This window comes from Pan troglodytes, chromosome X, assembly GCF_028858775.2.
Source record: "Pan troglodytes isolate AG18354 chromosome X, NHGRI_mPanTro3-v2.0_pri, whole genome shotgun sequence".
NCBI classification, from domain to species: Eukaryota; Metazoa; Chordata; class Mammalia; order Primates; family Hominidae; genus Pan; species Pan troglodytes.
In genome coordinates, this window is record NC_072421.2 from 42,011,170 (window position 1) to 42,023,589 (window position 12,420).

At 37.6% G+C, this 12,420-nt stretch overlaps 1 protein-coding gene and 1 non-coding gene across 21 annotated transcripts in view; both read right to left on the reverse strand.

Annotated features, from left to right (window-relative positions):
- Positions 1 to 12,420, reverse strand: part of CASK (calcium/calmodulin dependent serine protein kinase) — a 409,365-nt gene that overhangs the window by 51,702 nt on the left and 345,243 nt on the right. For all 20 annotated transcript variants that reach the window (XM_016942916.3, XM_016942911.3, XM_016942915.3 and 17 more), the window contains 2 exons: positions 11,678 to 11,866; positions 3,011 to 3,089 (listed from right to left, as the gene is read on the reverse strand). In XM_016942916.3, the coding sequence (XP_016798405.1) occupies positions 3,011 to 3,089; positions 11,678 to 11,866 (268 nt within the window). The remainder of the gene's footprint in view (positions 1 to 3,010; positions 3,090 to 11,677; positions 11,867 to 12,420) is intronic.
- LOC112207158 (U6 spliceosomal RNA) lies at positions 4,276 to 4,382 on the reverse strand. Its single transcript, XR_002941625.2, has one exon. It is a non-coding gene; the product is annotated as a U6 spliceosomal RNA (small nuclear RNA).

Below are 12,420 nucleotides of genomic sequence, written 5' to 3' on the forward strand. Positions count from 1 at the left end.
GCCCAAAGTAATTTATAGATTCAATGCCATCCCCATCAAACTACCAATGACTTTCTTCACAGAATTGGAAAAAACTACTTTAAAGTTCACATGGACCCAAAAAAGAGCCCGCATTGCCAAGACAATCCTAAGCAAAAAGAACAAAGCTGGAGGCATCATACTACCTGACTTCAAACTATACTACGAGGCTACAGTAACCAAAACAGCATGGTACTCGTACCAAAACAGAGATATAGACAAATGGAACAGAACAGAGGCCTCAGAAATAATGCCACACATCTACAACCATCTGATCTTTGACAAACCTGACAAAAACATGAAATGGGGAAAGGATTCTCTATTTAATAAATGGTGCTGGGAAAACTGGCTAGCCATACGTAGAAAGCTGAAACTGGATCCCATCCTTACACCTTATACAAAAACTAATTCAAGATGGATTAAAGACTTAAATGTTAGACCTAAAACCATAAAAACCCTGGAAGAAAACCTAGGCAATACCATTCAGGACATAGGCATGGGCAAGGACTTCATGACTAAAACACCAAAAGCAATGGCAACAAAAGCCAAAATAGACTAATGGGATCTAATTAAACTAAAGAGCTTCTGCATGGCAAAAGAAACTACCATCAGAGTGAACAGGCAACCTACAGAATGGGAGAGAATTTTTGCAATCTACCCATCTGACAAAGGGCTAATATCCAGAATCTACAAAGAACTCAAACAAATTTACAAGAAAAAAACAAAGAACCCCATCAAAAGGTGAGCAAAGGATTTGAACAGATACTTCTCAAAAGAAGATATCCATGCAGCCAACAGACACCTGAAAAAATGCTCATCATCACTGGTCATCAGAGAAATGCAAATCAAAACTACAATGAGATACCATCTCACGCCAGTTAGAATGGCAATCATTAAAAAGTCAGGAAACAATAGATGCTGGAGAGGATGTGGAGAAATAGGAACACTTTTACGCTGTTGGTGGGAGTGTAAACTAGTTCAACCACTGTGGAAGACAGTGTGGCGATTCCTCAAGGATCTAGAACTAGAATTACCATTTGACCCAGCCATGTCATTACTGAGTATATACCTAAAGGATTATAAATCATGCTACTATAAAGACACATGCACACGTATGTTTACTGCAGCACTATTTACAATAGCAAAGACTTGGAACCAACCCAAATGTCCATCATTGATAGACTGGATTAAGAAAATGTGGCACATATACACCATGGAATACTATGCAGCCATAAAAAAGGATGAGTTCATGTCCTTTGCAGGGACATGGATGAAGCTGGAAACCATCATTCTCAGCAAACTATCACAAGGACAGAAAACCAAACACCGTATGTTCTCACTCATAGGTGGGAACTGAACAATGAGATCACTTGGACACAGGGCGGGGAACATCACACACTGGGGCCTGTCAGGGGGTGGGGGGCTGGGGGAGGGATAGCATTAGGAGAAATACCTAATGTAAATGATGAGTTGATGGGTGCAGCAAACCAACATGGCACATGTATACCTATGTATCAAACCTGCATGTTGTGCACATGTACCCTAGAACTTAAAGTATAATAAAAAACAAAAAAGAAAAGAAAAAAAAAAAAGAAATAATGATGTTGTGGCTTTACTGAACATATAAAAATTATTAAAAATAGCAAACAAAAAACACATACTGGAATCTAAAACCAAATATCCTCCTGTGGGAGTGCTGTACACCCTCTACGCCTACAAGGATTCCTCTGAAAGCAGCAATGATGCCAGACATCATGTTGTGTACACAGTGGTCTCCTCTTATTCTCAAGAGGAGAATAAGGCACTAAAATGCTTAGAGTGTTACTTCTCGCTCTCTGGGGGTAAGGAAAGAGGTGTTAAGTACAAAAATAACCCTATCTCAAAGACAGAGAGTCTGCCAGAAGAATCATTTTTGGAACATCCTCTAAATACTAGTGCATATAACTCAATCCTTTCAAAGAAAAAGCCTAAATCCACATATCCAAACCCTGCCCATCCTTGAGAGTTAACTGAAGATGTACCTTCTTAAAAAATCATTCTTCGAGCTGGGCAAGGTAGCTCATGCCTATAATCCCACCACTTTGGGAGGAGGCAGGCAGATTGCTTGGGTTCAAGAATTGGAGACCAGCCTGGGCAACATAGTAAAACCCCATCTCTACAAAAATATCAAAAGTTAGCCAGGCATGGTGGTGTGCACCTGTGGTCCCAGCTACTCAGGAGGCTGAGGTGGGAGGATTGCTTGAGCCCGGGAGGAGAGGTTGCAGTGAGCCAAGATTGTGCCATTGCACAGCCTGGGTGACTGAGCCAGACCTTGTCTCAAAAAAAACCCCCACATCATTCTTTGTCTATTCCAGTTCTTAGTGAATTCTCTCCACAGAATGACTGCACTCACCATGGCAGGTATTAATAATTTAATCATCAATTTGACATCTCTTACCATTTAATTTTTGTATTATTTAACTCTATGATGTCCTAATTTATAAATAGCATATCTAATTCCTAAATGAATGAGAGAACACTTCTTAAATGGTTATTTATTTACATATATCTTTTACTCTAGAACAGATGTCTCTCCTACATTGTGAGGCCCAGTGTAATTATTTGCTTTATCTCCCGTGGTCCCCATAAGTAGTAATCTAATACAGAGATGCTCTGGCTAACAGAACTCTAATATATTCTCCCTTCATTATCTACATGCTGGAGCATGTGCAGATGAATAAGAAACAATGGAGGCCAATAATGATTAAAATCAAAGATGATTTTAAAAGATTCTTTATATGTATCCTTTATACTTTCTTAGCTGGGTGTGATGGCATGCACCTGTGGAAAGCTGAGACGGGAGGATTGCTTGCACTTAGGAGCTCAAGACCAGTCTGGGCAACATAGTGAGAGACCCCATCTCAAAAACAAAACAAACAAAAACATTTTCTTCACTAGGCTACAGGGAAAAAAAATTAAGGAAGGCAAAGAAAGAAATATATATGAAACTTACCTTGCCTGTGAATCATGCCCCCATGCATAATTCTTGCAACAATACAATGATTTAGTTCATTCATTTTTAAAGTGATTCCCTGTTAAAAAAAAATAAAAAATTCAGCAAAAGTAGAATTACTATGACAGTACTTCTCTTAATATTTGTGATTTTGCGGTAGATAATTTTAATTATCAAAGTTAAAAAAAATTAAAGAAAATATGGAAAATGGAGAAGACCATCCAGTATGCCACGCACACAAAATTGCTCCATGACAAAAATACTATTTTTGATTTTTTGATTGCTATATACATATATTTTATATAATGCTTTTAACACACTATTTTCTTTTCTTTTCTTTTCTTTTTTTATTTTTTTTTGAGACAGAGTCTCATTCTGTCACCCAGGCTGGAGTGCAGTGGCACGATCACAGCTTACTGCTACCTCCACCTCCAGGGTTCAAGTGATTCTCCTGCTTCAGCCTCCTGAGTAGCTGGGATTAAAGGTGCCTGCCACCATGCCAAGCTAATTTTTGTATTTTTAGTAGAGACGAGGGTAAGGAAAGAGATGGTTTACTATGTTGACCAGGCTGTTTTCAAACTGCCGACCTCAAGTGATCCACCTGCTTTGGCCTCCCAAAGTGCTGGCATTACAGGTGTGAGTCACCATGCCTGGCCGATAGTGCTTTTAAATCTTCTAATTATGATTATTTTCCCTGTTGCTCCATTTTTAATGTTGCCTATTATTTTTAAAAACAGTTTTCATTGATATATAATTGACATACACATATTTAAAGTGTACAATTTGATAAGTTTGACATATGTATGAAACTATGGCCACAATCAGGATAGTGATATATCTATCATTCCCAAAAGTTTCCTCATGCTCGTTGGTAATATCCTCCCATCCCTCCATACCCTCCCCACCACATCCCTAAGCAACTACTAATGTGACAATCAAAAAGCTGATAATATAGTTGTCGACCAGTCAAAGGCTGATACAGTCAACTTTTGCTGACTACAGATTTGTTTGCACTGTACATAAATGAAATCATACAGTATGAACTCTTTTTTGTTGCTTTTTTCACTCAGCATAATTATTTTGAGATTCCACCATGATGCTGCATGTATCAGTAGTTTGTTCTTTGTTCTTGCTGAGTGGTATTCCATTGTATGGACATATCAATTTATCCACTCACCCACTGAATTGTTTCCTGGTTTGGGCTATTGTAAGTAAAGCTGTATTCCTGGGTTAATCACCATTTGATTATAACATATATATATTTTAAAGATCTGGAACACTTCATGCATTTGTATGTCATCCTTATACAGAGGCTATGATAATATTTTCTGTACTGTTTATATTTTAGTATATGTGCTGCTGAAGTGAGAACATATTAACCTTTTCATATATTGTTGGATTTGCTTTGCTAAGATTTTGTTTAGAATTTTTACATCTACATTCATGAGGAATACTAGTCTATAGTTTTCTTTCTTTGTAATGTCTTAACTGGTTTTGGTATCAGGGTAATGCTGGCTTTCTAGAATGAGCTGGGAAAAATTCCTTTTTTTTCAATGTTTTGAAAAGAGTTTGTATAGAATTGGTATTATTTCTCCATTGTATGTTTGACAGAATTTACCAGTGAAGCCATCTTGACCTGGAGTTTTCTTTGAGGAATAGTTTTTAACTACAAATTCAATTTTCAAATAGTATAGGGCAATTCAGTTTATTCCTTCTTAAATAAGCTTTAGTAGTTTCTGTCTCCCAGGGAATTTTTCCATTTTATCTAAGTTGTTGAATTTATTGGCATAAATCTGTTTATTTCTTTATCATCTTTTTTATATCTGTAGACTCTGTAGTGATGCCCCTTCTCTCATGCCTGATGTTGGTAATTCATGTTTTTTTTCCCCGTGATTGTATAGCCATTTTTCCTGATCAGTCTGATCTTTCCAAAGAAAAAGTATTTTTTGTTTTATTGATACTCTATTGCTTTCTGCTTTCTATTTCATTAATTTCTACTTTGATCTTTATTATTTCTTCTCTTCTACTCATTTTGGGTTTAATTTACTCCATTTTGTCCTAGTTACTTTTAAGGTATAAGCTGAAGTCATTGATTTGAGATGTTTCTTCTTTTCTAATATAGGTGTTTAATGGTACATATTTCTCCCTAAGTACTGCTTTAGTGGCATCCTGCAAATTCTGACATACTGTGGTTCATTTTAATTCATTACAAAATACTTTTTAATTTCCCTTTTGATTTCCTCTTTAATTCATGGGTTACTTAGAATTGTGTTATTTAATTTTCAAGTACTTGGCGATTTCTCTCTCTCTGTTATTCATGTCTAATTTAATCCCAGTGTGGTCTGAGAATATACTTTGATATCAATAAAGTTACTCCATCTACCTTTTGATTAATGTTATCACAGTATATCTTTTTCTATCTTCTTACTTTTTTTTTTTTTTAAGAGATGAAGTCTCACACTGTCACCCAGGCTGGAGCACAGTGTTGCAATCATAGCCCACTGCATCCTCGAACTCCTGGGCTCAAGTGATCCTCCTGCCTCAGCCTCCCAAGTAGCTGGAACTGCAGGCATGCACCACCAAACCTGGCTTCTACCTTTTTACTTTGAAACTATTCTTTGTGTATGAAGTGCATGTTTTACAAGCAGAACATGATGATTGATACAGTCTGGTATAAATATATATTCTTGCTATTTGACTTCTATTTGTTCCACCTGTTCTGTTATCTTTTTCTGCCTTTCTTTGTATTATTTTTTATTCTGTTTTCTCTCCTGTGTTTTCTCTCACAACTCTTCATTTTGTTGTTTTAGTGGTTGCATTAGGGTTTATAGCATCTATCTTTAACTTGTCAGTGTACCTTCAAGTGATATTATACCACTTCACATATAACCCTTATCCCCCCCTACATCATATAAGAGCCTTACAATAGTATATAGTACTTCTATGTCTTTCTTCCTGACCTTTGTGCTACTGTTGTCATACATTTTATTTTTCCATATACTATAAACTCTAAAACACATTGTTATTTTTGTTTAAATTGCCAATTATAAGAGATTGAAGTAATAAGAAAAAGAACTTATAGATTTACCCATATAGCTATCATTTCCAGTGCTCTTTATTCCCTTTTTGTAGATTCAGACTTCAATCTGTTATCATTTTCCTTCTGCCTGAAGAATGTCCTAAATATACTGTGGGTCTTATAGTGTGGGTCTGCTGAATTCTTTCAGTTTTGGTATGTCTGAAGACATTTTTATTTTGCCTTCTTGTTCTTGAAAGATACTTCTGCTTGGTTTAGAATTCTAAGTTGAGAAATGTTTGTTTTTAGTACTTTATGACACTGTTCTTGTTTGTACTGCTTCCGATAAGACATTGATGTCATCCTTATGTTTGTTCCTCTCTGTGTAAAATTTCTTTTTTCTTTTTTCTTTTTTTTTTGAGATGGAGTCTCGCTCTGTCGCCCAGGCTGGAGTGCGGTGGCACGATGTCTTGGCTCACTCCAACCTCCACCTACCAGGCTCAAGCAATTCTCCTACCTCTGTCTCCCAATTTCTTTCTTTTTTTTTTTTGTTTTTTTTTGGTCTGTTTCTCAGATTTTCTCTTTGTCATAGGTTCTAAGCAGTTTGATTATGATGTAGCTTGGTATTGTTTTCTTCATGTTTCTTGTGCTTGGGGTTTGCCATGGTGTTTGGATCTGTGGGTTTACAGTTTTCATCAAGTTTGGAATGTTTTCAGTCATTATTTCTTCAAACATTTCTTCTTTCTTTTCCTCTCTTCTTCATGAACTCCAATTAACCATGTATTAGGCTGACTGAAGTTGTCCCACGGCTCAGTGATGCTCTTTTCATCTTTAAAAATTCTTTTTCTTGCTGTGTTTCATTTTGGATAGTTTTTATTGCTCTGTCTTCAAGTTCACTAATCTCTTCTGAAATGTCTAATCTGCCATTAATCCCACAGTGTATTTTCCTGCTAATTCTATTATCTGTCAGTTCTATGTCATTTCTGACTGATTATTCTCCATATTATAGGTCACACTTTCTGGTCTTTTTACACGCCTAGTAATCTTTGATTAGATGTCAGACATTGTGAATTTGTTGCATAGTTGATGTTTTTGTATTCCTAAAAATATGCTTATGTTTTGTTCTGAGACTTAGATCAGTTACTCGGACATAGTTTGATCCTTTGGGTCTTGTGTTCATGATCCATTAGGCAGGTCTGGAGCAGTTGTCAGTTTGGGGCTAATTACTTCTCATTACAGAGATAAGACTTCCCTGAGCACTCTATACAATGAGCCATGAATTAGAAATTTTTCTAGTCTGACTGGTGGGAACAGGTAGTGCAGGCGCTGTTCCTTCCAATCCTTTTGGATGGTTTTTTTTCCATCCAAAGTGGAGAGTGTTGGGGAGTTTCCTATTAGACATGCACTGATCAATACTCTGCTGAATACTTGAGGGAGATCCTCTACAGATCTGAGGTTCTCTCTGTGTGCAGCCCTCTCCTCTTCAGTACTCTGTCCTATGAACTCTAGTTGCTTTGGTCACCCCAGACTCTCAGCTCTGTCCCCTCAATTTAGGGAGTCTGCCTACTCTGCTTTAGTTCCCCTCCCTGTGCTGTGGCCTGGAAACTCTCTCAAGGCAGCATGGTGGGGCATTCATATGGGTCACCTTGTTTCCTGTCTCATAAGAGATCACTGTCCTTAGTTGCCTGATGTCTAATGTCTTGAAAACTGTTCTTTCATGAGATTTTGTTTTTTATATGTTGGGTTGTTTCAAATGAGAGGATAAATCTGGTCCCAGTTACTCTATCTTGGCCAGAAATGAAAGTTCTACAGTCACATTTAATGCCAGAATACTATTCTACAGAGTGGATTACTTTTTGTTTTCTGATTATCCACTATTAAAAAAAACAAGCATTCATAAACATATTTTTTGCACTAGATCTGGTTAATCCTAAGAATCACACAGGGAAATTTTAAATAATGCTGACTCTTAAACCCACTCTTTAGATTTAAGCTCAGGAGGCCTGGAATGGAGCCCGGAAATCTGTACTTTTTAACAGGCTCCCTTGCTGGAAAGTGGCCTTGAATTTGAGACGGTTAAGGGTAGGGACTGTGTCTTTTATTTTTCACTAGAGAATAACACTGTCAGAAAGCTTGATAAAAATATCTGAGACTTTATACTCTAAACTTAATTTGTACCATTCCACAAACTATAACTTTGCATGGTTCCTATTTTGCAGTTTTCAGAAGTGGTAGGTGAGCAATGTGAAAAACTGGTTTATCAAAATGTTTCCAGTCCTAAGATTCAATTGTAATATTCAAGTTTCATTTCCAACTTGTACATTCAATCAGCTTGTATGGTTACTAAGAAAAGTGTTCCTGGAAAAATGCTGTAAATTAGTGTGTAAGTCAAATCTAATTTCATAAGGGAAATGATAGTACAATAGAGGTTCCACCCTTGAAACTAATAGATTTATGTATTCATTCAACTAACATTAACGTGAATTTACTATGAGGCAGGCACTCTGCTAGGTACAGTAGCAAATGAGACAAAAAGGGTCTCCCATGGCCAGGAGAAGTTCACCTCAAACCAACTGTAGTTAACATTTATTATTCTGTAGGTCCCAAACATTTCTCTGTAGAGAGGAACTGATTCACTTTCTCTCTGTTTCCAAGTTCACAAATTCTAGGGAAGGCATTGGCATAGCTTGGGTTAGGTGCCTACTCCTGAACCTACCAGCTTGAGGGGAGATATTAGGAAAGTTATACTCCTGGCCTTTCCCTGTTTATATAAGCCTTTCCTCTATTTTGTATGCTAGTTCAAGCTTGATTTTTGTCACTTGCAACTATGGGAATTCCAATCAATAAAAAAAAAATTATGAGTATGATGCTACAAATGGGAAAACAGAGGTGTGTAACAGGAGTATGTCACCCTTGAGGAATGGACACATTGCAGAGGATCTGAAAAACAAAACAGATCATATAGGAATATCCTGCACAGTAACATAATGCTTTGAATAAGACAACTAAGAAAGCAAATAAAGTTGTATTAAATGCATTAGAGATTTACACTCTATTATTGAAAATATATATTTTATATTTCATATAAAATAATTCCTGTTTTCATGGAAACCCATCAAAAGGAGAAGAAATATACATCTTCACTAGGATCATCGAAGACAGAAAAGCTTTTGGAAGGAGACTTTTAGGGGAGACTCAAGACCATTTTACACTTTCTGAAAAAGTAACTCAGGGATGTAGTTTTATGCTTTTATTCAGTCTATGTTTCTTTTTTCTTTTCTTTTCTTTTCTTTTTTTTTTTGAAACGGAGTCTCACTCTGTTGCCCAGGCTGGAGTGCAGTGGCGCAATCTCGGCTCACTGCAACCTCTGCCTCCCGGGTTCAAGCAATTCTTCTGCCTCAGCCTCCTGAGTAGCTAGGATTACAGGCACCTGCCACCACACCTGGCTAATTTTTGTATTTTTAGTAGAGATGGGGTTTCACCATATTGGCCACGCTGGTCTCGAACTCCTGACTTCGTGATCCGTCCGCCTCGTCCTCCCAAAGTGCTGGGATTACAGGTGTGAGCCACTGCACCGGGCCAATTCAGTCTATGTTTCTATGTAGTGAGTCTTCATACAAACAATCAAGCAGCTGTCATTGGACTGCTTGAGAACTTAATGATCCCAAGACACTCTGAGGCCTCCTTCTTGTGGTCCCTTCTACCTTCTTGCCTGCTTTGCCTGGCTGAACATCACACCTTCTTCCTGCCTCTCCAACACAGCTTTCTCTCCTCTCCAGCTCTGTCATAACTGGGCTTGTTAAGTAAACCGTGCTAAGGTACAAATTTACTTGTTTAATGTAGCCAGCCCTGTGGAACGTGAGCTCTAGTAAGGGGCAGTGTCTTATCTGACAATAGATCACTGGCATCTAATAAGAGTGATTTGCACTTAGTAGGGACTTCAAAAATATTTGGTGAATAAATGAATGAATATATAAAATGAATGAATGGAATATTAGACTTTCAGAGCTAGGTGGGATCTTGGGGATCATTCATTTAGTCAACTATGCTTTTAGAGATGAGCCAGCTGAGGTCCACTGACATGAAGTGATTTGCCCAAGACACCCAAAACCTGCTGTAGCCTATGCTCTTAAGCCAAAGAGTTGCCTGGATAGTACCAGAAGGGGTGAGGTGATCTGCATGCTCCCCATGTGCTGCAAGATAATATTGTATAACTGGCAAAGATTACTAAATGAGGATTAGGACCAGAAATGTCTAAGCTGAGGGCTCTCCAAAAATCATGGTCATAGAGTCACTGCTATAACTTTTCCCTTAATCTAAAAGGCAACTTTCAGAAGTAGGTAATTTGTTTTTTTATATCCTAATATCCCTTTTCTATGTTCTGAGGAAAAAGATATGAATGCATAAATTTGAATTTTTTCCTCTTCTAAAGATATGGTTTCTCCTCCAACTTGGAACTTATCCAGTGTTCCCTGTCTCAACGTCCATTCAGTTTTAGAAGACTAAAGCTTAAGGGCTGTGCTTGATCCTTGCTTCTCCCTCAGTTCTACTGTCAATCCATTGTTAAGGCTTACTGATTTTACCTACTCTTTCATTATTTCTTAAATGTGTTCACTTATTTCCATCTTGACATCCATCCCTCAAGTTCAGAGTTCCATCATATCTGCCCTGCACTGCTGCAATAACAGCCTCTTAACTGGTTTCTGTACATCCACTCTTGACCCCTCTCATACATTCTCTAGAGTGATATTTCCAAAACAAAAATCTGATATTATCCCCCTGCTTGAAAGTCTTCAATAGCCTCCCATTGTTTTTAAGATAATGAACATAATCCTTAACATGTCTTCCAACACTTGTATGATTCTGTTCCAGCCACTCACCTTGCTGTCTGCAGTTCAGCCATGGTGCCTTCTTCCCATTGGGAAACTATGATAAGAGCCTTTTTACTACCAGGTTTACACATGTGCTATTTGGTTTGCCTGAATGGTATTCCCCTGCTTCCCCTCACTCCCCTTGCTCTGTTCAGTTAACATCAAGGAGCCTTTCCTTGATCTTCTCAGTCTACGAGAATTCTGAGAATGGAGGCAAGGTTCAGCATCAATTCTCTTCCAACTCTACTCCCAAGCACTGAGTAAATTGATTCATATTAAGTAGGTAGCTGGGAGTGGAAGAAATTTATTTCAACAGTGTTACTCAATTCTTTGAATGCCCCCTGAATTAATCTTCCTCTAATTTTGTTGAAGGCAAAAGATCTGAAAACTATAAGATTTATAAAAGGATGATTTTTACAATGTTACTAGACATTCACTTTCTCAATACCAATACCAATATTTCAAATTGTCCCTTTCTTTGCTGCCCCAGAGGTTTTTACACCCTGGAGGAATGTTACAGTATGTTCCCCTTTTTTTGGTTGAAGGGCAATTGTGAAAGGAGAGGTGAGAAAGAGAACCGGAACGCCTAAGACATAGTTTCAGGCAGAACAATTCTAGAAAAGAAGGGCAGGGGGGAACTGAAGATCTGGAAACTGATTTCTTTAAAACTATCCATGTCTTCCTTCCCTCCCCAACTCCTAGTAGCATAGGTTGAAGTTAGTTGATATAACTCACGCTGGGATTTTATGAGAGTATTGAAAACTTTCTCTTCCTACTTACCATTGGTTCATCTGTGTTCTTTTGAAACTGTACCAGCCGAACTCTGGTCACATTCTCCATATCCATGTCTCCGTTAGCACTTTCTGGAGAATCGCCGTTTAAATAGGGAGAGGTGGGAGGAGGTGTGACCCTCAATGCTTCATCACTGTAAACTTCATGTGCCACTACGTCGTGAGTCTGAAGTAAGGCCTAGTGTTTTATGAAGAAAAAAATTATTAATAACATTACTATTTCAGCAGAAATTTATTTTATTTATTTATTTATTTTGAGACAGGGTCTCACTCTGTCACCCAGGGTGCAGTGCAGTGGTGAGATCTCAGCTCACTGCAGGCTTCATCTCCTGGGCTCAAGCGATCCTTCCTTTGCAGCCTTCTGTGTAGCTGGGACCACAGGTGCATGCCACCACACCTGGCTAATTTTTAAATGTTTTCTTTGTAGACATGGGGCTGACAAATTTATCCTATAAACATATCTCATTCTTTTCCTCTCAAAGGTATCATTCATCTAAAGAGAACATAGAAAGTGTGTAATATCGACATCCAACTATCTCAATTTTTTTGTGACAATCATGATAAATAGATTTTTTAAAACGTAAGTGAATAAATGAGTGAATCAATGAAGAGATGTGTTTGATGATTATCTGGGTCAGAGGTGTTATAAACTAACTTGTTAAAATGAAGGTAGATGGTACAATTTCAAATAATTTAGCTAAAAGAATCATCTATAAATAGAGTTGGCAAATT